Source organism: Colletes gigas, unplaced genomic scaffold, assembly GCF_013123115.1.
Source record: "Colletes gigas isolate AHSC1104 unplaced genomic scaffold, ASM1312311v1 Colletes_gigas_Sc00007, whole genome shotgun sequence".
In the NCBI taxonomy this organism is placed as follows: Eukaryota; Metazoa; Arthropoda; class Insecta; order Hymenoptera; family Colletidae; genus Colletes; species Colletes gigas.
In genome coordinates this window covers 105,021-131,783 of record NW_025106636.1, presented here as the reverse complement: position 1 = coordinate 131,783, position 26,763 = coordinate 105,021, and the positions used below count along the sequence as shown (strand labels likewise).

Here is a 26,763-nt window from a genome sequence, read left to right as displayed (position 1 = left end):
GTTCGAATTTTAATCAATAATAATTGCCCTGTAATAAATAAACGTACTCTGTACTATTTAGTATGAAATTCATTTTTGTAACATTTATCCACGAGTCCCTTCAAATACAAACAAATTTATTTAAAACGTTTTCTTGTACAACCAATAGACAACGAGTCATTTTAAATATATAATACTTCGTATCGACTCATCCTGTATGGTATACATACGAAAACAAACGTTTTGTACGCGTTGGTCCGAATTGGAATAAATATTGTTTATCTGCGTCTATTTTTAATTTCTATTAATGATTACTATCATTCACATTATAAATTGTAATAAAAAAAAAAGCATATACCAGACACCGGGATCAGAATATTAACTGGAACTTTTTTTTAAGAATTGTATTTACTATCCGATTGCAAGGCAATGTGTTCTTTTTATAGAACTGCGTTATATTGCCCCTTATGAATTATTGTTACAATTTGTTGAAATCGATTCAATAACTATTACCATAGTTAGGGTAAAAAAATGCAATATCTATTAAAAAAAACAAAAGTGATCTTGAAAATTCTTTTGTACATTTATCTACAAGTAAATCGTTCTCGCTATGTAATGTTATTCTTAAATGCATGACAATTTTCATCGCTGAATGTATATTATTTAAACAACTTAAGTGATTAAAATTATCGTTTCATTTTGTTCGTACCAAATTTACTGCCAGGGTAAGAAAATCGTAAACATTCAAGAAACGTTTGCATATTTGTTACCCGGGCAGTTGAAGATTGTATACATTTGCTTAAATTTATTTGTATAACAGAATTTTTCTCTTATCTACGTCGAAGGAAATCATTCTCTGTACGTAACATTGGAAATGTTATAAAAGTTATATGGTAAATTGGGTGGTACAAAATTTTGCAAAGTTGCTGGCATTGCGTTAAAGTATGTTGCATTTCTTTCTCGAAACACGGTATCTTGAATGGTACTGGACACGTCGGGTTGAAAATTTTGAATTGCTGTAGTCGGTATAGTTTGCACAACAATCGGTTGAGTTGTCGACGCGTGCGACACAGTTTGTATTGCCTGCAGACATTTTAAATGTGGAAAGTACAGTACATACAGACAGAAAATCATTGAATATCATAATCGAATTTAAGCTGAAAATTGTAATTGTACTAGGTGCCCAATCAGAAACAGCGGAATGAAATATTTGTTATTTTAGCAACGTAACATAAACTTAAGTAACGACTATTAAACGTGTTCAAATCGATATTTCTAGAAGCGATTGCAAAATTTAAATCGGCGTTTAAAATACATACCACTAAAAGGATTATCTTTTAGACATATTTCGCTTGTAAAGATTTTCAAACATAGGCTACAAACGTAGGTTTTTAAAAATCTATGGTTCCATACAAAAACATGAAAGTGACCTTCGTATCACGATGGCATCTCCACCTAAAAAAGTTATTTCAACAAAGTCACTTCCCCCTTGGCAACATAAGATACGGCGAAGAAAAACTATATTGTATCTTACTGAATTACGGAAATATTTGATTACACTGATTACAATTGGACACCATGTACAAAGTATAATATTATATAAAACAATAACATCTTACTTGGACCGTTGTCGATTCCGTATGAGATATAGAAAGAGGATCTTCCGAAGTGCTCGATTGGATTGTTTGCGGTTGTTCCGATTGTTGTTGCTGTTGATGTAACTGTTGCTGTGATTCTGATTGTTGAGATTGCGATAAATGTTTTGTATGCGATGTATTAATTCCATGCCTGCGTTTCATATGTTTATTATAATTTGGCCAATTCGTAAAATGATGTTGACATTCCAGGCAACTGTACGGGCGTTCGCCAGTATGTTGTCTTCTGTGTGTCTAAAATTAAACTTAATAGTTAGACCTATATTTGGGTTGGGTCTGTGTTAGGTTTGGGTTAGGTCTGGGTTAGCCACCACGCACCCGTTTGGTTGTCCAGGCGGCAGGGGAGGTGAACCCCTACGTGGCGCGTCCCCAGGTGGCGGATAGGGGAAGCCGCTGAGATGTGATGCGGGGATGGGGTCATTAGCTCGAGAGAGTTTCTGGTCGTATCCTCGCATAGCATCCCGGAGGTCGGAGCGAAAGCTCCCGCGGACCAAACACACCGGTACGAATGAGCTGCGCGTGTGAATGTATGTGTGCGAGTGGACCGGGGCATGGGATATTTGCCGCGGGTTTTACCTAAGGCCGCAGGTTGGTCAATTGGCAGCGGATGACCAGGTGCCTACGGTTCAGTGAAAATGCGCTGGGAGGAGCGCCCCTCACCGGGAGAGGCCTGGAAAGGCACAGCGCGGCATGGGACTCTGTGATGTCTCACTAGAGTTAGAGGGGAGTACTAGAGTAGGGCCCTCCCATCCCGTGGGCCCGCGGGTGTCCATGAGGATTTCCCCACTTCCAAAAAAAGAAAAAGGTCTGTCTAACCCAGACCTAACCCATAGCCTATATAGTAGTCATAAAACGAACTATTCGTTTCAACTTACAGTTAATATTCCTTTGAAACGAAAGCATTTGCCACAAAATTCGCACGTAAATGGCATTGCTCCGGTGTGTATTCTATGATGCTCCCTTAGCGTACCTTTCTCACGAAAAGTTCTTCCACAAACAGCACACTGATGCGGCTTAGCTCCGGTGTGAACTGTCTCGTGTTTCTTTAATTGCAGTGGCGTTTTAAAGCTATAAATTACCCTCGTTACTTTGATATATGCATATGTAAAATATAAATATTATATTTCTGTGTAAACATACGCTTTTGAACACTGAGAACAGTTGTACGGTTTGTCCGCGGAGTGAGTTAAGAAATGAGCTTCTAGATTTCCTTTCTGAATGAAACTTTTACCGCATTGATCGCACGTAAAATTTCTAACGCCAGAATGGATGCGTTTATGCGTGACTAAATTCGGCTTTGTCGAAAATCTGAAACAACTCTTTCTGTTATTCGAATATACGGTTAACGTAAAAGATTCTGCTTCTTTTTAGATCAAATTTACTTATGAAATTAATAAGGAATATAATTTTTATATTTATCACCTAGCGTATACATATAGTATAAATAATACGTATAATGTTATACCTTTTGTCGCACTGATCGCATGGAAATCTATTCTTCATTGTATCCGGTAAGTGACATCGGCTATGGATATATAAAGCACTTTGTTGCCTAAATGCTTTTCCACAAGTTTGGCATACATGAGGCCGTTCTTCACTATGAATTGCTTTGTGAGAATCTAATACTTTTTTATGTACAAATGATTTCCCACAATCTTCGCAACTAAGTATATATATACATATATATATATACACACATACATACATACATATATGCATACATACATGCGTGAACGTGTGTGTATGCGCTCGTATATATTTATATATGAAAATGTATTATTAAAGTACTATAGAGAATAATAAGTAACAGAATCTTAATAGTAAACAAGTTATATTTACCTGAACTTTGCCTTATTTTTATGTCGTTTTACATGTGTAAGAAAACCGTAATATTTATCATAAACTTTACAGCACAATACACACATGTATTTCGCTTGTTGATTATGAACACTTTCGTGATGTTCTTCTAATCCTTCTAAGCTTGGTAATTTATCGTTACAATCTGTGCAAAGCCAAGGATATCTATCTAAATTCTCTCCTCTTTTATGTCCAAATTTTAACGTATCTGTTGTATGTGCTTCTATAATTTCTAAATCTGAATCTGTACCTGTATTGAAAATGTTATGCTCTAAATAACTGTACTATTATTTAACATAACATGTATATTAAATGAACTTATATATCATGTCCATAAATAAAATCTCCGCTATGAAAGCAATGTGATAAATTTGAAACTTTATATTCAAATACATTGATATTCTATTTGGTGTGTATATATATATGTGTACTAGGTATTCCAAAACCACGGGATAAGCCGATTCAGGGAAATTCCTCGTGCTTGACAAAAACAATCTCTTTACCATTTTGCAATCCGGGGTTTCGTTTTTAAAATAAAAATCTAAAAAATGAGGTCTAACTTCTACCGTGTTACCGTAAATGTATAAATCCGCAATAGGATGTGTGTAGTACGTAATCACGTACAAAGAAACATTCTACCGTCAACGCTAAGTATTCTCTAACATTTTTGAGACCTTTAATGCATATTTTTAATAGTATTGGCAGTGTTACACATACCAAAGTCACACACTTCTTTCTTTATCATAAATTTAAAAACGGATTACAGTTCGTGAGATACCGATCAACGCCAAAATAACAATTTTAACAAACCGTTAAAAGATTAAACTTTCCTTGATAACCGAAACCAATTTTCAAATTTGGATTTCAATAAAGTGATTCAACAAACAAAGCATTAATACTATATGGCCAATGTAATCCTAATATTAATGTTGATGTATGAACGTACGTTTTAGATACAGGCACAGCATACAAAGAAATATCATGAAGTGTGTTCTTCAATCTGTGAACAAAAATCCAGAAAACAGCAATTAAAGAAAAGAATAAATTATTAGCGTACCACATTCTATTGTACATTGAATTCCACAAAAATGAAGAGAAGTATCGATACTACGCTGCTTTTTTTACCACGCGCGAATATTATAATTTTGAAATACGTTTGAGACAAAAACCATTTTATATAAAGCTAGATAGAATATTTTGGAAACAATAATAGAAGCATTGTACGGTTCGATCGCCGGCCACTTAAAATTAAAAAAAAAAAAAAGAATATACATTGGACATCTCGAAAATGTATTATATTACTTACTGTACATAGTACAATGTGAATTTGTATCCACACGCGTTTCACATATGTGACTTTATGTTCTCGACCTCCTGACATTCGTTGGGCCTCAAAATTCTGATTGCTTTTTACATCAGAAAAGAAACTTTGGATCACAAAATAGTAGACTTTATTATCTCTTTAGACATCAAGTATACACTTGTTTCAACTTGTCTTATGATTTTGAAATACAACTAGTATTTCTCTCCGATTAAAAATAGAAGAAAAATTGAATGTTTTTGTGTGATTTAACTTCGTACAGTTTTGTATAGAAATCCAATTCTTTTTACAAAGAAGCTAGTTTTATGATTCCCTAATCGCGTTTTGACTATTAAAATTAACAGAGACGTATACTTCACGATATTTTCAACGCGTCGTTTTAATAAAATTTTTAAACTATTATAAATAACTTAATTTATAGTTCACGTTCTTGGTGTGGTTTAAGTACGCAATAAATAAGAATACATTCAATTTTATATAAAAAATTTAAATAAACATTTTATCTATCTTCGATAGTAAAGAGATGCAGAATTGTATTTGTAAGAAAATTAGACCCTGATGTTCAAATTTTATTAATTTTTTTTCTATTTAGTAATGAAATAAATGCATTGAAAAAATATGGTGTAATGTTTTGAAAATAATATGTATAGCAAAGAAAATGTATAGTAATGTTAGTACTAAACAGAAAGCAATTTAATTATAACAGTCTTCCATTCAATGTACCATAGTTTCCAATGTAACACTCTTTATGATCATAACATCGGTTATGCATTCAATTTTAAATTAATCAGTTATATTTTTACCTGTCATATAATTATCTGGAATTTTAACATTAGTTTTTACATTCATATTATTATGTTCTTTTTCTAAATCGGAATTTATATATATGTTTGGATCTTCTATTTTTGGATTTTGATTTTTTCGCTTCAATCGTTTTCTAGTTTGTTTAAGAGGCGTTTTCTTCATTTGTATTTTACACTTTTTCTGTTTCATGGTATCTTGCGATTCCTTTGCCTCATACTTTTGATGATTACTAGTTTTATTCTCTTCGATAAAGTAGTTACATGGAACATTAGATTCTTGAATGTAGTTATTTGCTAAATGACATTCAACAATTCCTTCCGTAACTTCCTCTTCTTCTTTTGGAAATGCAACTGTCTTTTGAATATAGTTTATATTTGTTTCTAACGATTGCGATTGTGATTTGGAATCAACAAGTAATTGCCTTAGAGACGTTTGTGCTTGGTTGGTTTTTTCAAAAAATTCGTTGCATTGATTCAACAGTATACAACAGTCTATACAAACTGTAAGTGGTAATCCGTCAGTTATTAATACCTGCAAATAGATTTTCGATCTAATAAATCGATAATAAGAAAAAAAAACAATACCACCGATTTATTTAATATTAAAAAAGAAATCGTAATATTAGTCAAAATTTAAAAAATTTTTTAACGTACGACCACGAGTACGGTAAAGTTAAATTATTGGAAAGAAACGTGTTTTTACCTGAATCTGCAAACACTTGGCTATTTTCGCTTCTATAGCTAACTTTTGCCCTTCGGCATCATAAATTCCAATAAAATTTTCTTTGGTCTCGGCACAGAGCCGGCATAATTCCGGCTCCGTCATTATTCACACATAAAATCTGAGTATACGTATCGCGGAACAGTACATTGTCACAGAAATTGTTGATCTAATCGCATCATCTCACATTTACACTACGAAGTGTAGTAAATAAAAAATTGGTACAGACGCCAAACAAGATAGCGGACATGTTGTTCCTTTAGACAAGAAAAATATAAACTACTTTTCAATCCACCTACGAATAATTCTTTAAGTTTCCGTTTGTCTCGTTACATTTATCGATAATGACGTTAGATTCTTAACAAACAATTAGCGCCACACTTCTCATTGCTTTCCATTATGTCATGACCGAATAAAAGCACGCATTTATCTTACTAAAATTGTTTGGAAAAATATACTAATACGTAAACGCATGTTGTGGCGCCCTGGGGGATTTTTAGATCACATACGAGAGTATGAACATGGAAACCTTGATTCTTACCGTTTAAGGGGAAAATCACTAACATCGGTTAACCCCTAGATAAAGTTTGATAATTATCCATTACTCGTTGTTCAAATAACGTCGAACACCGACCTCTTGCGATCTTCTAATAGTCCGCTAAAATTGTATATCAGGTAAAATGTTTTATGTTTTGTGTGCAAACGTGTAAACTTTCGAACAAACCACAATAACTTTTTAAAACTTCTCCTCCGAAAGTAGGAATTTAGGAACAAAGAAATATGTAATACACAGATATATGTATAGTGTGAGAATAATGGACTTCTTGGCGCGGACGATAGAATGCGTTTGAATTATTTTCGAATTTCGAAACGTTTGGTAATTTTGTATAAATGGTATAGTTCTATACGACATTATTGAAGGAGTAACTATAATAGAAGGATTATAAGAATAAGTATATTAGAAAATCCATAAAGATACAATAGGTAACCTGATCCGAACGTGATCCGGGAATTTTATAACGTGTACTTCCGTAAACAAAACTTTATCGACGATTCTCTTGATTGCAATACTTTCTTTCCTTATAGAACATTAATCACCGTTCATCAACAAACTCCACCGCAAAACTGGCAAGACTCGAGAGTCATTGCACGGTTAGCATCAAAGAAAGTTGCAATAATGTGGGTGATTCCATCAATAATGACAAAATAAAATTTTTTCAAAATATAACAAAAGGTAACACAGCAATTTAATATTAGATATTGAAATAAGGTTCCATAAAATAAGAATTTGGTAATTTAAATTCTTTATTTGTTAAAAGTCTTTAATTTACGTTGTGTAGAAATGATGTTATTATTTATATTTTTTACACGGTCATTTAGTAAAATATTTCTTTGATTTTCAGATCACAAACATCGAAAATTCAAATTATTATCGTTTATTATAGCTTCCATTATTGCATACAGTATATGCAATAATAAATGGATCAACACTCTACAGTCAACATTCTTGATGTTTTCACCGCCATTTTGCGTGGAGCTAAATTTCGAGCTGAATTATTTCTAATATTTGCCCTCATTATATGTACACGTGGCTATCTAAATAGCGCTTTCTATTATTTTAGAAATGTAGAAAATACGTTTTGGTGGGAATTGCCGTAGTTTCATTAAAACTTTCATTATTATTTTGCGCGTGGCTATAATATAAATTTAACAAATCTCAGGAAAACAAAATTTTATAAATGGGTCGAATGGTTTCTGTTATTCGAAGGTCAGGAAGGGGTGGATGAACAGATTCCTTCAGTTTTCCTTCCGCTTCCACGCGTTTCCACTTTCACCAGGAATTTTGTCATGACGAACATTCGTTCGAGGTTTTACGTTCAAAAATTGTACATACTTTCTTTGTAACGTTTTCGATATATTTTAAATGCTGATTTATTTTTTAATAAAATTTAATTTATAATATTGTTAATTTTTGCTATCGATATACAGGTGTTTGAACAATTGTTTTCAAAGTACATTAATTTAACGCTAAAACTACCAAGAGAATAAAAATGATTTGTTTTGTTATTTGTTACAATGGTTACTCAAAACGTGCAGTACATATAACGTTTTGAAATTTTATTAAAGGATATAAATGATTAATTTTATAAAGAAGTTTTAAAGATGGGGTCATTTTTACCCTTTACAAAATTTAGATAAATTATTGACTTCGTTAGAAATTCAGGAATTTATCCTAAAATTTCTCTATAGTTCGAATACTTTATTGGAGAGCTAAATATCTAAAAAAATATCTCGGGTTTAGTCTAAAGCGATTCGCGTCTTAGAAAGCTTATCTTTCATTTAAATTTTCAAATTAATTCATCGATATGTTTATGATTGGAAGAAATCGTATTCGTCCAATCGTTGTGGTTTACTTTTTGGGTTTCCAGGTCACCTACATCACCTTTTAAAATTATTATGTCTAACGGTACCTGAAACGTTCTCGATTACCGATGCAAAAGTATTTTGGAAATATGATTATTAACAAATAACAAAATGAAACTTACGTTATCGAATTTTATTTAAATAGTTTCGAAGTCGTACGAGATCGTATGTTCGTTGATGATACAAAACTTGCGTTGACCAGTAGTTTTCTTCGTATTTATTACAATATTACATTATATGTTACTATTATAGAAAAACTAAAAATGAAATTAAACTGAATAAAAAAACTATCTTTAATCGATGGTATTTATCGAACACGTTGGTAATAAGCAACTACAAAATAATACGGAATAGCTTATCTACTAAAAAATCTATACATTTTTCAGTGCCCCGATAATAAGACGCGTAATTGTAAAACTTTATTAGTTGATACAAAGTAATTATTTTGTAATTTACATATACGAAAAAAAAGTGGATAATGGTTTTTTCGTCGACAAAAGACTCCATGTTATTATTAATTGTAAATATCGTTGGAAGTATACTGGCCAAAGATAAATATACGAAGCAGAAGAAGAAGAAGGTAAGCACCGAACGAAACGGAGCACACGAAATTATTCGAGTGTTCCTCGAAAATGCTTGTACATCGTAAAAGTACTGACACGATGTCCTCGTTGTAATATACATATATATATAGGGATGCTTCTGAAGAAAGCGCCTCAGTTCTCTGGAGAACGTCTTTAGGTGAGCACCGTTGATACGATGTCGCGTAATACATACGATCCTGGCGTGCTTTCTAGTAATCTTATATTAATACCTAAGTAACGGAAAATCTTCAAGAAAAAGGAAAGATTTAAGACGTTACATTATAGTGCACCTTTTAGAAAAAAGAAAAAAATAATTCGTTCTGTATACATATATAGAACATTTAGATTCTATGACTGTAGATCGTAATTAATATTTAATTACAAACGTGATAATGACTTACATATAAGATTAATCGTAATTATGTTAAACAAACTAAATAACAAACCGAGTTTAAATGTGTAGGAGTAATTATAAACAAAAAAATTGAAGTTCTACAGATACAAATTATTAATTACTTGTAAATAGAAAGTTTGAAATATTTTGAAATTATTTCTTCGGAATCATACTAACAAAATATATATATATATACACATATGTATATAAAATTATAAAAATTAAAAATAATAACTAATATAAAATATACATATTTTTAGATCTCACAAAAAAAAAATAATTAAGAGTCATGTTGCAATTGGCTATCCTTGGAACACTCTTTACCGTGTCAATGGCACAATTTCAATCTACTGGAAGAATTTTGGAACCACCAGTTCCTGCCCTGTGCGCGCAAAGTAAGTAATATAACTATAAAAATAAATTTGATTAAAGTATTTTGAATAGTCATACCATATCCACAAAAATAATTTCATTTATTTCACCAGCATAGAATAATCATTTAAGCTTTTTTGAACCGGTTTCTATGAACCTAACACATCGAGTGTAACAATTTTTGTACACATAGTTCAATAGACTAGAACATTTTACAAACAGTGTAAAATACATCTCTTTAAATCTAATAACCATCTATTCGATACATTTTTTTTTTTTCACAATAAAAAATAATTAATAAGTATCATTTATTAACATTTGACGGTATTAAGAACAATAATTATTCGATGAAAATTATTGTTGAATACAAATTTTACTGTTTCAATGTTCTTTGTCTTTAAACATTTGTGTCAACATTATTATAAATGTAATCAATTCTTTGACAATTCCTGACAAGCCTGACTTGGAAAACAATATGATTACAACCTAGAAAATATTGAACTTGACATTTTTTATCTCCACTTGCTAATCTAAAAAGTAAAACATGATGAAGATTCCGTTCAACTGCAGAACATCAAAATAAATAAATGAAAATTACCTTACTCGTCATAGAAAAATCCCGGTAAACTATAAGCATAACATAAACGTTGCCGCTATCCTGGATAGTTTCAAAAAAAAAAAAACCTGACACCTTAGGTGGGACACCCTGTATATGCTGTATAAACTGTGACAAACTTTCTTCTTATCTCTTCGAGAAAGTCGTTTGTATAATTAACATACATCGTACGATGCCAATGCTCAGGCCGTGACTGTAATATCTAAAATTACAAGCGACACTGAATTAGTAACTTTCACTTTGAAAGAAACGAATCTTTGTCACGATCGAGAGTAAAATATAGATGAAGGAAGATTTGAAATATCGGTATATTTTCACAGAAGTAATTAATTGTGTAAAATAGAAATTGCAATGTATTTTTCGAAAACTAATATAGTGGTATGATTTTATAAATGACATTTGTACAAGTTTCGAATAAAAATAAATGGAAAATTTAGCTACGGTAATGTGTATTAAAATAATTTTTAAAAAATATTCTAGCGAGGTAAATCGACGAATTTATAAATTTTAATATTTTAGGAATTATTCACGAACGCTTTAATGGTAAGGGTTACTATTACTCGTGGGCTGATCCAAGAACAAATGGACAAGAGATCGATTGGTTGGCGGGAAGAAATTTTTGTAGGCAAAGATGCATGGATCTCGTCTCATTGGAAACTTCGGCAGAAAATGAGTTCATCAAAAGCCGTATTGTTCAAAGTACGAATAGAATCCGTGATATTTTCTGTAATTTAAAAGCACGAAATTATAGGGATGCACAAACTGTGATTTTGATTTCTAGATAAGGTGAAATACATTTGGACATCTGGTCGTCTTTGTGATTTCAAAGGTTGCGATAGACCCGATCTTCAACCTCTTCATGTTAATGGCTGGTTCTGGACTGCCGAATTACAGAAACTTGCGCCAACTACCGATCGGTCTCAGAACGACTGGTCCGAAAGTGGCGGGTAAATTTAATTCGATTTATTTTATATTTGATATCAAATGAAATGCTTAAAAAATACGAATCAACGACTGCATTACATAAGATCTCTGTAATATTTATAATTAAGAATTAAAAATAATGTTTTTTTCAGTATTGGAAAACCTCAACCCGATAATCGTGAACCCATTCAACAAGGAGGCGCCCCAGAGAACTGTTTAGCAGTGCTTAATCAATTTTATAACGATGGAGTAAACTGGCACGATGTCGCTTGTCATCATAAAAAACCATGGGTGTGTGAGGAGAATGACTCTCTATTAAAATACGTTCACTTTACCAATCCAAATATTCGTATCTAACATAAATATAATATACAAAGGAAACTAGTGGTAATTATTTAATTACAAATTTAATGATTCTATTCGATAAGTGAATACCAAATTTTTTGTTTACTTAAAGTCTCTTACAAATGTTGGGCAAGCTGTAGAAGCATATTTATTTCTTAAATAATACATTCCAGACAACCGACTGAACAGAACTTAGACATAACATGGTCAAATATGTTCCATGAAGTAGTATTTGTTTTCAAGCAAATGTATTTCTCTATCCCCTCATTTTTCCTACATTGAATTTCATACACGTAATGTAGATAAATATATTGTTGGCTGTTTTGAGTTTCAAGACTCGGATAATCCAAGTTTTTTTGTATCTCTTAAAAGACAATTATTTGTTTTTGTTATTTTTATGCAGGTGTTGCATTTCTGTATTGTCCTTACCCCTTGGCAACTCGGTGTTTGCTTTTCATTCTTCGATATGCGCTCTTAATATCCTAATATTCTTTCTAGATGTAAAGGTAAGAGACATTGAATGTAATTGTCTTTATTCTGGTCGTTTCCAGATCCCTTTCCTACCATTTCTTTTTCCACTTTTAATTTTACTTCAACAACGTCCTACATCATCTGCGATTTTCTTCAGTCGATAAAGAATATCATTCACCGTGTTTTATTTATACTCGATTTAGAATATTCGGAGATTATGATGTTTATGTTATAAGAATATCTTTATGATTATAAAGATAACTTTATTTATGTCAAATTACAATTTATATGTTGTGAATGATAATAAATACATTATTTATGTTTCTTCTAAAAAATTTTGTTGTTTATTTTGATAATGTAGGAAAATTTACCTTCTTTACCTTTCATTTCATAAATACAAAGGAAGAATAATATAAGATGTATAATGTATATATTATGTACCTGTTCAGTTCAAGTAACATTTGCCATAAACATATCAGAATTAACATTTACAGTCATATATTCAGTAACAATCAGTTACATATCAAGTTACAGTCTTTATAAGCTTGGCATAGCATGAAGCATAGTTTATAAACACGAACATGCTTTTTATATAGAAATTATTCTCAATTCTCCAGCATTATTGATATTATATAATTATAAAATGATAAACTATTTACTTTTTACCTTCCACCATTATAATATGGTAACCAAATTTTGTTTTAACCGGTGGGTCTGTATAAATTGGAGAACTAAGCGAAGAAACAGGTAACGCAAATGCAGCATCTTGAAATGGACCAACCATCGAACCTCTTGTCATCCATCCAAGATCGCCCTTAAATAGTCATTAAACCAATTAAACTAAAGAAAATTATACATTATATATCAAATACATTTACCCCAGATCGTGCTTTGTCCTCGCTATACGTAGCAGCAATTTCATTGAACTTTTGTCCAGCTTTTAACTTCTCCATAGCTTCCAAAATTTTTGATTGTTTTTCACATAATATGTGTCTAACCTTTACGATCAAATAATAAAATAAAATGAAAGGAAGAAGTAAATAATTGAATACTATTCCATTTAGTAGAATCAGGAATGGGTACTTTATTGTCGGTAGGAAATTTGATATTCTATAATTCTTTTAAAAACATTCTCTTATATTTTGCATCGTTAAACAAATCTCCGAATATAAAACAAAGAATTTTGTTAGAACAATAATATGTGTAGTTTATACTTTTACATACTTTCACAGCATTTCCTCCTTTTTTTTCTTCTTTTCCACTAGCGCCTTCCGCATTTTTAGATTTATTCGCCTTTGAAGTATTTTGACTTTTTTTTGGTGGCATGATTAGACTTTAGCAACGTTATTATACTAAATTAATTCACATAACATCAACGCTTGTTTTATACAATTTATTCGTGTAAAAAATACTTGGCAAAATGAAAACTAAAAGCACATGGTACATAGATTCTATAGAAATGTATTTATCGATGTTGTTTTTCGTAATATCATTTTAAATGAATAAGATTAGTTCCGTTAGTCCGTTTGAATTTCGCTCTTAATTAGAATGCAGTTACATGACTCTGCACTCAACGGTGAATAATCGAGTTTCAATTAATTCCCGTTGTGGCGCTATGTGCATTAAACCTATGTTCACGTGATAGCGTAACAGAATCAACAACGTGCGACGCCTAGTTAGCATTTCGTATACTAATACATTTCACAGAGCCTGATTAACAAAGTGCAACGAATGTCACCATTCTAGTGTGGTTTGTGAAAGAAGTTGTTGCATCGTAAAGTTATTGCCTTTGATATATCGTCCTTCGTTTGTACCGTAATAATTCACGTAAAAGTATAGTTTTTTACTATTAAATATGGATGAAAGTCTATTGAAAGAAATTCATTACCTGACACGTAAGTTAACAATTTTAAGCGATCATTTCAATGCTAAATATAGTAACAACAAAAGCACATTGAACATATTAGGATAAAATTAGTTATAAACACGAATAAAGTAAAATTACACGATTAGGTTTTTGAGAAAAACATAATTTTCATCTACGTGTTCATATACTTATGAAACAGCGGATATTAAACGTATAGTGAAACGAAATAGAAAAAACTACATTAAGTGCGTCTTGAAGTCTACAAACATTAGTACAGTTATATTTTAATAACATTTAATATTGAATATTTTATTTTTTTTGTTGTATTAAAGTACTGATTATATTTATTCTTAAGTTGAACCTTGTCTTATCGTAACCTTTAATCAACATGTTACTTTTTGTTTTTCAAGGTTACTTTACATCATTTTTTTTTAATCGTTGCAATCGTAGTTTTGTTATCTCTCTTGTACTGAAATGTAAAAAGGATTTATTTTCAGGAACTGTGCATCTAATATCATTATTTTCATTTTGCATCAACGTAAAAAAGATTTCATTGTATTAAAGCCTCTATCGATGTATTTCTATGGTACTACAATAAATGTCAGAACAAAATTCAAGACATTAAACGTGGCTTTAAAATTAATAACTATATTATGTATTACAGACTTAATAGAACATCATAAGAAGAAATCGTCGGAAAAAGTATACTGCGTAGAAAAAAGTCTACAAAGTCAAAACTCTGGCTTTACAAAGTCCCACAAACATCCAAATTTACTTCAGAAATGCGAACCATTTTCCAGAACTTTTAATAGTACTTTGAATAATGAATTAACGAGTACTAATGTACACATAAACCCAAATTTCAAACATCAAAATTCTGCTATACATATCAATCCAACGTTGCGCATGAAACCTTTAGTACACATTAATCCGAAAATGATGAGAGGCGTCATTAATTGCAATGAAAATATAGGATGTAATCCTGTAAATGTAGTAACAAATGTTAAACAGAATTCTTTGCAAGATCAAAACTCTTTGAAAAAGTCGGTGTATGTGAATCCAAAATTAATGAAAAAATTGTCTTCCTCGTTGCAATCTAAACCAATAGAACACAAAGAAATAGTAGTACAGAATATAACTCATCCAGTTTGTTCAAGACTAAAATTCGTAAAGGGTACAAATACTTCAAAAACTGTTCACGGTCAGAAAAGAGTTAATAATTCTAATATTGTAATTTTGTCACAAAGAAAACTTATACGTGTAAAGCGGGGATCGAGAAGATCGTTAGGTAGTTCTCAAATAGAACTTTATAGAATAAAAAAATCGCCAAGTTCGTTATTAAAAAATGTCAAGCCTATATCCCACAAAGCGACGAAAACGAAAATAATAAATACTTTACAACAATCAATTAGAAGAGATACTAATTTTGCAAAATTACCAATTATAAAACCTAAAATAAACAAGTATAGAATAGATAGAACTATACCAAAAACAATGAGTGTCAAAGAATATACAAATCTTAGTAGGAAAAAAATTATGTACGTATAATTTGATCTGTAAATTTCATTAATTTTAAAGACATTGAATAACTAGAAGTTCTAGATCAGTAAAATTTGAATACGCCTTGTAGGAGTAACAAATTGGAACTAATTACGATTGGAGGAGTTGTTTACAAGTCTTCCAAGAATCAGTTAGTACGTAAAAGCTACGGAGTAAAAAGTAAGCCATAGTATTTATAGTAAATTCTAAACTTTTATTATAATATAAATGATCATTTATGCCTTCTTGCAGGAAAACGCGCAACAAATGTAAAAACTGATAAATTTATCGTGGCCACTAATGGGAAAAAGTTGTGTAGGTTAAAATCTGTGAAACAAACGTCAGGAAATTCCAGTACCAAAACATTCAATGCGCTTGCTGGAACAAAATTATTATCTAACATATCGCAGAAAGTAAACTATAAAAATAATATCAGGTATACAAAACTTTGTACATAGAGATCTAGCAATAAGAGAATCTTAGTATTTTCTTTATAATCATCAATTTTCGGTCATCAGTTTTGTATGTTTTTTTATTCGTCTGTTAATAAAATTTTTCTGTTTTCTATCCAATGAAATAGTAGATCGTCATTTAACTGCGCAATATAGATCTCGTAGTATTGGTATTAATACAATTTCTTTCATTACAGCAATAAAGTCAAACAAAGGAGTATACAAATATTACGGAACAAAATGCAAAAAAATAATCAACCTTGTTTAATATTCCAACGATTTGGGTACTGTTCAAATCATGAAAAAGGGACTTGCGTTAAACGTCATGATAAAAAACAAATTTCTCTATGCAAGAAGTATAATTATGCTTTTTTATATCGATAATATGAATGAACTTTGATCACTTCACAATAAAATGTTTTTAGATTTCTCCAAGGCAATTGTTTACTGGATAAGTGTCCTCTGTCTCATGATGTAGGTCCGGAAAAAATGCCGACTTGCAAATACTTTTTAGAGGGTTGTTGTACGCGGGACGGATGCCCGTACCGTCACATTAAAGTTTCTTCCAGTACTCCGATTTGCAGAGAATTCTTGCAGGGATACTGTGCTAAGGGTCGCGAGGTACTCCCGATATTTTTCATTTTATTTATAACAATTTCATACGTTCCAGTATTTCATTTATCGGATCATTTAACTCTGCTGTTTCCTTGAGTTTCGAAGACTCGACAAAAATAGTTAAAACCATTATTTTTCAGTTTGATGAAAACTATCGCAATAACAAAAAATTAATGCCATTTTCCATAAAAAAAAATATGGAGTCCCCCCCCTCAACAGTTGCTTCTCGAAAAATGTTTTAGGAATACAAGTATCAACTTGGAGACGATATTGTGTAACACAATAATTAAAAGTTCTTGTCTCTTTTGCAGTGTAAGGAACGTCATGAATATCTGTGTCCCGAGTTTGAGAAGATGAAAAAGTGCAGTAAAGGTAAGAATTGTCCTTATCCTCACAAGCTATGTTCATCTTTTAATAAGCAAAATCATTACAAAAGAAAGTACAGTCAAGTAGAATCTCCTATGCCGAGTGATATATCTACTTCTAACAACGAAAACAGGCTTAGATACTATGAACAAACAGATAATAACGTTGACAGCAAATGTCTTGATAAAAAAAGAGAAAATATTATGAAAAAATTAAAATGTATGAAAAGGGTAATAGAAGCTACAATCCATTCTGACACGTTAATTGAAAAATCTGATGACAATACAAGTTTAAAATCAATTGACAATAATTGCGAAACGCAAATCATTTCCGACCCTAAAGTTTCAAAGCGACCTCCAATTGGTTTTCTTCCTGCTTACATACCTATCGATTAATGTAAACAGTTCGGTTACCTGTAAAGTTCTTTTTACACTTTTTTGAAATTCCCTGCATGTTTACGTAATATTGTTATTTTTAGTATAACATCAAATTTATTATTTGATAAACACAGCAATTTCTGTTTTAAGTAATAGTACATTTACATTTGCTATTACGGTTGCCCCTCGAAGTACGCAACCCTCCATTCGTCTCTTTAAATGTCTGGTAATTGGAAACGACACACATTATACATAATATGCATAAACACATGTATATTTATTACTAGGTCGCGTATATTTATAGTATAAGATGCAAATATAGTATTTATTATATTTTAAAGCACAGTAAGTTACCGTTTGTACACGTATTATTTATACTTTGTAACAGTACATTGTAATTTTGGTTTGATATGTCCCTTTTTGTATTTCTTTGAAAATATTTTTGTAAGCTACCAATCCTTTTATGCTTTGTTTTAATTTTAATGCGCATATCATCAAAGGGTCTATACACTCTATCATAAAAAGAGACCACATTGGCAATCAATCGTTGTTTAAAGTCGTTTTGAAAAAACTGCGTACTTCGAGGGATAATTGTATTACAAAACTTTAAGTTTGTATTATATTAGGTACAAATATACATATACAAGAGATAAGAATTATATTTTATAATGTGTATGTACTCATGTAAATGAAGAATGTACACTTGGCAAAATGAAAGTATTTTATCTGTACACAAGGTGTTGTTATTTTGCATGGATCAGTGTTTTCCTTGACCGTGTCTTCCTACCGCGAAAAAGATTATGTGTTAATTACCAGAGGCGGGCAAATTTTCACTAATAACAAATAAATATTTTAGATTCATTCGTAAGCTAATTTTCATTCCATTCGTATCGATTGATATTGCTGCATACTAAGAGGTATGTCTAATTTCAATTTAATTCTATCTTTCTTTGGGGAGACTAAGGACTTTTCTTTAATAAATAGATTAGATACTTTACGGACGCTTCAAACTCCGCACATGCGCGACTGTGGAGCACATGGTATCACAGTACGTACCATTCTTCCACGAGAAAAAGGCACAGCGTGTTTCCATCCCCACTCTTGCTGCAGGCCGCTGATTGGCTGTCACCGTTTTCGACCAATACCTGTGAGTCAGCGGCCTGCAACAGGAGTGGGGATGTAAACACGATGTGCCATTTTCTCGTGGAAGAACGGTACCTAGACAGAGAGTGCTGTGCCCTCGGCGTAATGACGGAAGGTATCACGATATCAGCGCCATTCGTGGATTAACACATAAATAAGATGCGATCGTATTTTTTCGCAAGTGTGTACGTAAATCCTCGGAAAACAAAAAATCCTCACAAGAAAACAAATAAAATGAAAAAAACATAACAGAAAATCAGGGCATTCTAATTTTTATTCTTTAATTACCAACACGTATGCAAATATTGTTTAAAAAAATATCGTATTTGATAATATAAGTCTCTTCTTAAGCTCTATTTCTTATTTCCTTACAAAATCATTCGCCCATTCTCAAGTAGAGTGATTTAGTGTTTTACGAGTAACGACTTTGGCCCTAAGATTAACACTAAACCAGGAACTAAAAAATTACATAACAATTTAAACTGAATTGTACAGGATATGATTTAGTATCGCGATAGGATGTATATGCATAACATGTATATGTAGGTATATGTATACATATATATAATGTGTGTATATATTATGTTTTTATATTTATTTAATTGTTAAATCAATGTATAGTAGTAAATAATATCAACCGAAATAATGTTTCCTCAGATAATTCTTTTGTAAACTTTATATGTCCATAACTCCTTGTTAATTAAAGAACTGACGTAAATTGTATTTGAACATGTGTTGGTAACGTCAATGAATATTTACATTGAAGTACTTTGATTACCGTACACATTACACTTTTCATTAACTCGTTATTACTTAAATTCTATATATACGTTTGTATATATCTGTATATATATGTATATGTGTATATATCTATATATATCTATATATATATGCACATGTAACAGTGAATATAATATTGTACATAATATCGAACGTATGAGCAAGAACATGTACCTCTCTTTCATGCTAGATCACCTTTCATTTTTGGTTATGGCAATTATGAAATTAAACAAACTTCAAAGAATACAGTTCGTATAACGAATTAAAATAGGAGAGATGGTTATAACAAAGAATAATTCAATAAATCGATCGTCTAGTTGTTTACGAAAGTATCGAATACTTTTTGTATTTGGTATCACTGTGCTATGTGTACAAATTTATTTAGCTCATATGTTTTTTGGCTTGGAAATTCGGAATCGAAAATCTAGTCGATTGTCTTCTGAAGAAGTAAGTTTGTGAATTGTATAAATGTTAATTATTAGTAATATTAATTTATTATATCTGTTCGCATAGGATGATTTGTCCCAGCCAGAAGATGACGAAGGTTTACCAAAGGGCTTGCGTCAATTAAAGCTTCCACCTGATAAACAAACTAATACAAATAAGGTTTCACAATATCAGCGAAACCACACTACTAGAGTAAAATTAGATCGTAAATCATTAAACTTTATACCATCGTGTGAATTCAATGGCAAAGAAGCAGTGAGTGCTGTAACACGTGCAAAAAGTCAGGCATGCAAACAACACATTGCCAATGTGACGTGCCTTAACCAACAAGGATTATTATACCCGGATAGGATACAGTCTCTGTGCCCTAATTCTCTAGGATTTGCAGATAGACCTGTCAGTTTAGGATGCTTCAAAGATGATAAAACGTTAAGAATACTTTCCGGTTATTATCATGTTTTTAAAGGGAACAATTCTCCGGAACGCTGTGCTTTTCTATGTCTTCAATCAGGATATTCGTACGCTGGTACAGAGTACTCGTAAGTATTATTAATTTCAACATCTATATTCTTGTATAGAGTAGGAATCATGTTCTTGCTTACAAGAAAGAAGTAGATTACTAGGAATTGATAATTGAATACTTGAAAAATGCTTTTACAAAATTAATTTCAGTATCGAATGCTTCTGTGGAATGGAGAAACCATCTCAGCTAAAGCGATTACCAGATTCTAGTTGTAACATGAAGTGCTCTGGTAATCCAAAATATTCTTGCGGTGGATATTTGACCATTAACGTGTTTTGGACTGGAATTCAGAGTAATAACACCAATATATATTATATACATTTATTACTTTAAAAGTTACAAATTTTACTTTTTATTTACTAGAATTCAAAGCACAAGAAGCTCGAAACACAAGTACAGAAGATGTAAACGAGAAACCTGTTCAAATAGCTTATTTATTAACGGTGAATGGCAGAGCCAGTCGGCAAGTTAAACGACTTATCAGTGTTCTTTATCACCCTACGCATTTCTTTTATATTCATGTCGACGCGGTAATTAGATCATCTTGTTTCTAAGTTCAATGCATAACTATTTCGTTACAGTATATTTATTATATATTTTTAGCGACAAGATTATCTCTACAGAGAAATGTTAAAAGTGGAAAAGTCTTGTAAAACAAATAATATTAAAGTAGCGAGGGGTGATGGTTTACGGCATGCAAGTATTTGGGGAGGCGCGAGTCTTTTAACAACTTTCTTAAAGTCTGCACAACAAATGCTCGGTCATCATCATCATTGGGATTTTCTTGTCAATTTATCAGAATCTGATTTTCCTATAAAAAATAACATGCAATTAGTTCAGTTTCTAAGTTTAAATAAAGGTATGAATTTTGTAAAATCTCACGGAAGAGAAGTTCAACGGTTTATCACTAAACAAGGACTAGATAAAACTTTCGTAGAATGCGAGACTCGTATGTGGAGAACAGGTGACCGGAAACTACCAAATGGTAAATTTCTTTTTCTTCTTACGTATTATTAAGATTGTTTATAATATAAGTTCGTTAGAAATCATAATCTTTTATAGGTATTCAGATAGACGGTGGCAGTGACTGGGTAGCCTTAAGCAGACAATTTGTAGAATACGTTGCTGGTTCAAATCCAGACGCATTAGTGACTGATCTTTTAAAAATATTTAAATATACCTTATTGCCTGCCGAGTCCTTTTTTCATACAGTTTTACGTAATTCAAGATTTTGCAATACTTACATAGACAACAATTTACATGTTACTAATTGGAAAAGGAAGTTGGGTTGTAAATGTCAGTATAAAGCTGTGGTTGATTGGTGTGGCTGCAGTCCAAACGACTTCAAACTCGAAGATTTCAGTCGAATACGAAATACAGTAGATCGTAACTTATTTTTTGCTCGAAAGTTCGAACCTATCATCGATCAAAGAATTATAGACAGGGTGGAAGAGTGGCTGTACCCTGAGAAAATAAATGTAACTATTGCAGCAAAAGGTTACGACGCATATTGGCAAAGTTTATATCATGCATCGGATTTGAGTCCTCTGACAAATGATGCGCAACTAACTATTTCCAATTCGTTAGCAAGACTGGGGTTCCGTAAACTGAAGACAAACTATAAGAACATTTATCTGTTAGAAACAACCGCTTATTTCAGAGAAAATCAATTTATCGGGATATTAATTCTTGCAGAAGCTATAATACAACAACCATTCATTCAACAAGAACATAAGGAACGAATAGAAGTTTTAGTTTATTTGAGGCATAATTTTTCTACTAGTAGAGAATGGTTAGGAAAAATACAAACTTTATCTATTAATACTGACTACGATCAGAAGGAGAAAACGTTTAGAAATTTAATAGGAAGTATAGGACCATATTCGTACCCAGTTTTATCGTATGAATTTGATACCGGAATCACAACGCCGCAAAATCTATCGATACTATGGGTGGATCCGTATGGTCGTTTAGCAGATGTTAATTACGTACAACTTGAAGAAATGAAATTAGTAATTATATTATTTTTTTTTAATTTACATTTTTTTTAAATTCAACATTCTTTTGAATGATTAATACGTTGTTTGTTTTCAGACAGGGTATGTTAAACCACAGTTCAATGAACATCTGATCGTGGGTACTTGGCATTTGTCCTTAATTGCTGACTCCCAGCTAGTAGCAAAAATAAATTTTTTGGTCACTCCTTTAGGATACTGGAAAAATAAAAGAATTAGTATAGAAAAAGCAAAAAGAGTAAATAATGCATCTGGTGATAGTTATGATGTTACCGAAGAAATGAATAAAAAGTGGTCATATTTATTAAGTTCCATAAATGTTCATGAACGGACTGCGTACGTTACAGGTGATGAAAATAAAGTCAATTCTAATTTGGATCAATGGATAGACAAGTTAGTGCAAGAACATTATGAAATTGACAGAATATGTAACGCAAATGATGACGTTGATACTAAACTAAAATTACAGAAGTGTATAGATACACATTGGAGCTCTTTGAGCCCAGATTCAAAGGCTGATATCAGTAACTTATGTTAAAAGTATTGATTAGTTTATTAATATGTGCCATTCTCAACACTTTTGAACTTTAAGCTGAAACTTATTAAATACGCGTAAAAGTTTAATAATCTTTTTAAATATTTTTATATCAACTACATACTATGTACATTCATAAGACTATTTTAAAAGTACAATATATCTTCGAAATTTAAAAAAAAAATCTTAAGCTACAAGGAAGATAATTGTTCACGGTTTCCTTTGCATGTCGATCATTAATTTACAGTAAACGCTTGTTGCTTATATAACGATGTTCGTATATAGGCTACATAGGTTTTGCAAGATTTGATAATTACTTTATTAGCTGTTCCAACTGATGTTAAGAATAATACTTTTCATTCTATTTTTAATAAATTTATATACAAAACTGAGATGAAACAATCAAATTGTATTATAGGATTAAAATTTTGTTAAAAAATTTAAATTGTGATTATATTCGTTTTATCTACAAATTATATTAAACATAACATTATGTAATTTTTATTTATTATAACATTGTCAGTATTATGCAATTAGTCAATTATATTTTCCCATGTAGTAACAATTAAAACGATAGTTTTCGTATGTATTTAATGATTTTGTATTGCATTTTTATAAAATACTGTTTCACGTGCCTTCAACTTTATTAATTAACAGCAAATTTATCTTTGTCTTGCTTCAGTTTTCAAGTTATATAATGTTAAGATATTATATAGTAGTTATAGATTAACGGAATCTTTTATTTTATTTATTCACATGCTTTTTTAAATATTCATTATAGATACAATTTTATTGTCAATAAATTGGACAAATATTGCATATTGTTTAGATAAAAGTAGGTTTATCTAATACCCAGAGATTTGTACCATGAGAGGGGAAAGTCACCAGTGCCGGTAACCTTTTCTCGTTCACCGTCAGTATCACCAAATTGACATCAGATAATATAAATGTTTCGATAAAATGTTAAATGGATATTTCGAAAGATGAAAAATAAGTATCAAATTTCTAAGTGTCGATTCGTTTGTAAGATATAAAACAGGTATCGATATATCAGGTTGCCACAAACACAGCTTACCACTATATATTTTCTGGTGACTTTACGTGTCAAGAGTGGCGTCGAGTATGTTTCTTCTAGGGAAAATTTCGGGACGCGACGAAAAATTTCTAGGTGTAAAAAACAATGCCAACAATCCACCATCTTGGGATGCTCGATCAGCTCGACGGCTCGGGGTGTCCATTGGCATATAAAGTTCGAAACGGACAATTTTACTAAAGTGACTTATTTCATCTTCCTTGTCTCGTATACAGTGATATAATTAATAATTAGAAGAACACGTACGCGGAAAACTACAAAATTGGCCACGATGCTTGGGAATTATTCGCATGTGTCCGCATTGTTGTAATAACAAAACATCATTCCGAGTTTTAGTCGCATAATTGAAAGGGTTGTTGAGAAGAAGAAGGGGTAAGCGACGCTAGTGACTTCCCCTTATACGGTACGAATTATTTTGGCTCGTTCACTTTTTACCGTGTGTACAGTGTATACATTTGCTAAAAAGTATAACATTATTATTTTCACTAGCGAATGTATACATTAACTTCAAGCTTTGACTGTGACATAAATATGTCCTGTTACACATGCGGTGTAACGTGTAAAAATAAAATAAATTCGTGTACGTAATAAATAACAAAAAATAGAAGAACTGACTAACCTTCAAAATAAATACTATGCAAAAACTGTTTGTCAGAAATAAATAATCAAGAAACAAAAAGAATAGTTTATAAAATTAAAAATTTCTTGTTCGATACAATTTGCAATTTTTTCAAATTTACAGATTATACTAAAATATCAACGAGTTCTACATCTTGGTCTTTTGAATAGTTATGAATTACGAGTGATTAGTTGTAGCCAGAACAAATTTTTGGTCTATTTCACAAAAACAATGCTGTTTTTAAAGTAACCCAATGTATTACATTGTAAAAGTATGTCATGACATGAACGAAGAGCATCGTTAAAGTTAGAGTAATTACATGAGATGATATTGTTATGAAATAACTATTTTTTAAACATGTTTCGATTAGTATTGTGACATGCTACTTCAAAGAAGAATCGATTAATAACATAAAATATAACCGTGAGAATGTATAAACTATTGTGTCAAAGATTCATTTATCAGAATCAAAATGCATTGCCTTTTGCGTATACTTGTATACAGAAATGTCAAACGAAAGCAAGGAAACAGGTAGAGAAGAAGAGCGTATCTAATATCAAGAAGTATTGGTTCAATAGATATGTAGATTATATTAAAAATTACGAGCGTATATTGGAAAAAAATTTCCCACGGACGATACATGTGTATCGTGTGTTTAGTATCGGTACCAAAGATTTCATCTCAGAAGTGAAAAAATATATCTTAGCAATGAAAAAACAAAGTACTTATGGCATTGATAGTTTAACGGCAGAAGAATTACAGCTGAACTATACAATGCGCAAAGATTTAATAAGGATATGCCCTGTTTTGTTAATATCTGCTATTCCTTTTACAAATTACTTTATCTTTCCTTTGGCATATTATTATCCGAAATATCTTCTAACTTCCCATTACTGGACGCTACAACAGAAACTTGAATTTATGCTGATAGACCTTAAAAAACGATTGAAACACAACAGACCATTGTTCAGGTGTATGCAGGCAGAGGTTCATAAGATCAAAAATCGCACATTAAAGATAAAGTGGAACGACGTTGTCGCGCGTCTCGGTAGCGGTACACACCCTAATATAAAAGATATTAATGCCTGTTCTGAATTATTTGCTGGTCAACCATATTCGTTAAATAATCTTAAAAGGAAACACATAGTATGTTGAACACATTATATTTGTGATTAATTTTATGCATTATTCAATTATTTTTAAATGCTATTTCTATGTTTACAATTAAGTTTTATAGAAAGAAAGAAAATAGGTTATTTGTTGATTTGAATATAAATTATATTAATTTTTAATATAATTATTGATTAAAGACGATAGTGGCACAATAATTTTGCATTATATTTTAGAAAGAATTACTCGCCATACATGACATATCTTCTTGGAGACCTTTCAGAAAACAAAAATTGATAGAAAGGGCTATGCTAATAAAACGAATGGATCGAGCTATACAGAGAGAAGGTGGATGCACAAAATTATCAAATGATTCAATGCGTTGGGTGTGCATATAAAAAACATAATTTATTATATTTTTCAATTGTTACGTTTAATTAAATATATGTTAATATACATACTATACTTATTACATATATGGATATTACATACTGTTTTAGGCACTTTCGTTTAGGGGTGTAAGTCCTGCAAATATGTCGATAGAGAGTATGCAAAACTGGCTTGAGCAGTGGTTCATGATATCAAACACAGTCAATGAAAATACTCTTTCTTTACTGTTACATAGTCCAATATTGTTGGCATATAATTACCCTACTAATTGGAAGCTTGTATATGGTTGATACAAAACACTGAACACGTGCTATTTGTAATATAAGATACATACAAATTTGTAATAATATAAATAATATAAAATTTCAATATTTATTTGTGTTTGGAATGTTATATACAGTTTATACAGAGTATACCACTTAACGT

General features: G+C 31.3%; 6 protein-coding genes across 12 annotated transcripts; 4 read left to right on the top strand and 2 right to left on the bottom strand.

Moving 5' to 3' along the window:
• Positions 1-273: 273 nt before the first annotated feature.
• Positions 274-6,762, bottom strand: LOC122396567 (zinc finger protein 578-like). Of its 3 annotated transcripts, XR_006259052.1 has the most exons (9): positions 6,319-6,762; positions 5,616-6,147; positions 3,474-3,741; positions 3,100-3,297; positions 2,775-2,942; positions 2,510-2,702; positions 1,599-1,868; positions 1,299-1,434; positions 928-1,062 (listed from the first exon to the last, which is right to left on the bottom strand). XR_006259052.1 is itself a non-coding variant. In XM_043395097.1 (8 exons), the coding sequence occupies exons 1-8, from the start codon at positions 6,439-6,441 to the stop codon at positions 829-831; spliced, it is 1,848 nt and encodes a 615-aa protein (XP_043251032.1). In that variant the 5' UTR covers positions 6,442-6,762; the 3' UTR covers positions 274-828. The 3 variants fall into 3 exon arrangements, 2 of the variants coding, with proteins under 2 accessions (XP_043251032.1, XP_043251031.1); XM_043395097.1 differs by lacking the exon at positions 1,299-1,434 and having other exon boundaries at positions 274-1,062; positions 3,100-3,159; XM_043395096.1 differs by lacking the exon at positions 1,299-1,434 and having other exon boundaries at positions 275-1,062.
• Positions 6,763-9,617: 2,855 nt separating this feature from the next.
• LOC122396612 lies at positions 9,618-12,007 on the top strand. The gene is made up of 5 exons (XM_043395166.1): positions 9,618-9,730; positions 9,999-10,133; positions 11,246-11,425; positions 11,508-11,673; positions 11,803-12,007. The coding sequence occupies exons 2-5, from the start codon at positions 10,028-10,030 to the stop codon at positions 12,005-12,007; spliced, it is 657 nt and encodes a 218-aa protein (XP_043251101.1). The 5' UTR covers positions 9,618-9,730; positions 9,999-10,027.
• Positions 12,008-13,005: 998 nt separating this feature from the next.
• Positions 13,006-13,996, bottom strand: LOC122396611 (peptidyl-prolyl cis-trans isomerase NIMA-interacting 4). Its single transcript, XM_043395165.1, has 3 exons — positions 13,691-13,996; positions 13,345-13,464; positions 13,006-13,280 (listed from the first exon to the last, which is right to left on the bottom strand). Exons 1-3 carry the CDS (start codon positions 13,790-13,792, stop codon positions 13,122-13,124), a joined length of 381 nt encoding a protein of 126 aa, XP_043251100.1. The 5' UTR covers positions 13,793-13,996; the 3' UTR covers positions 13,006-13,121.
• A 188-nt stretch (positions 13,997-14,184) lies between these two features.
• LOC122396149 (zinc finger CCCH domain-containing protein 3) lies at positions 14,185-18,325 on the top strand. Its single transcript, XM_043394298.1, has 7 exons — positions 14,185-14,361; positions 14,998-15,871; positions 15,964-16,052; positions 16,125-16,308; positions 16,522-16,680; positions 16,750-16,945; positions 17,251-18,325. Exons 1-7 carry the CDS (start codon positions 14,322-14,324, stop codon positions 17,698-17,700), a joined length of 1,992 nt encoding a protein of 663 aa, XP_043250233.1. The 5' UTR covers positions 14,185-14,321; the 3' UTR covers positions 17,701-18,325.
• Positions 18,326-19,831: 1,506 nt separating this feature from the next.
• LOC122396082 (xylosyltransferase oxt) lies at positions 19,832-23,354 on the top strand. 3 transcript variants are annotated; one of them, XM_043394202.1, is made up of 8 exons: positions 19,832-20,052; positions 20,119-20,591; positions 20,725-20,867; positions 20,939-21,105; positions 21,179-21,560; positions 21,638-22,587; positions 22,670-22,983; positions 23,060-23,354. In XM_043394202.1, exons 1-8 carry the CDS (start codon positions 19,882-19,884, stop codon positions 23,067-23,069), a joined length of 2,610 nt encoding a protein of 869 aa, XP_043250137.1. In that variant the 5' UTR covers positions 19,832-19,881; the 3' UTR covers positions 23,070-23,354. The 3 variants fall into 3 exon arrangements, with proteins under 3 accessions (XP_043250137.1, XP_043250138.1, XP_043250136.1); XM_043394203.1 differs by lacking the exon at positions 23,060-23,354 and having other exon boundaries at positions 22,670-22,708; positions 22,785-22,943; XM_043394201.1 differs by having other exon boundaries at positions 22,670-23,354.
• Positions 23,355-24,315: 961 nt separating this feature from the next.
• Positions 24,316-26,641, top strand: LOC122396261 (LETM1 domain-containing protein 1). Of its 3 annotated transcripts, none has more exons than XM_043394484.1 (4): positions 24,316-24,590; positions 24,961-25,983; positions 26,184-26,333; positions 26,448-26,641. In XM_043394484.1, exons 2-4 carry the CDS (start codon positions 25,267-25,269, stop codon positions 26,625-26,627), a joined length of 1,047 nt encoding a protein of 348 aa, XP_043250419.1. In that variant the 5' UTR covers positions 24,316-24,590; positions 24,961-25,266; the 3' UTR covers positions 26,628-26,641. The 3 variants fall into 3 exon arrangements, with proteins under 3 accessions (XP_043250419.1, XP_043250418.1, XP_043250421.1); XM_043394483.1 differs by having other exon boundaries at positions 24,316-24,621; XM_043394486.1 differs by lacking the exon at positions 24,316-24,590 and adding an exon at positions 24,661-24,798.
• The last annotated feature ends 122 nt before the right edge of the window (positions 26,642-26,763 follow it).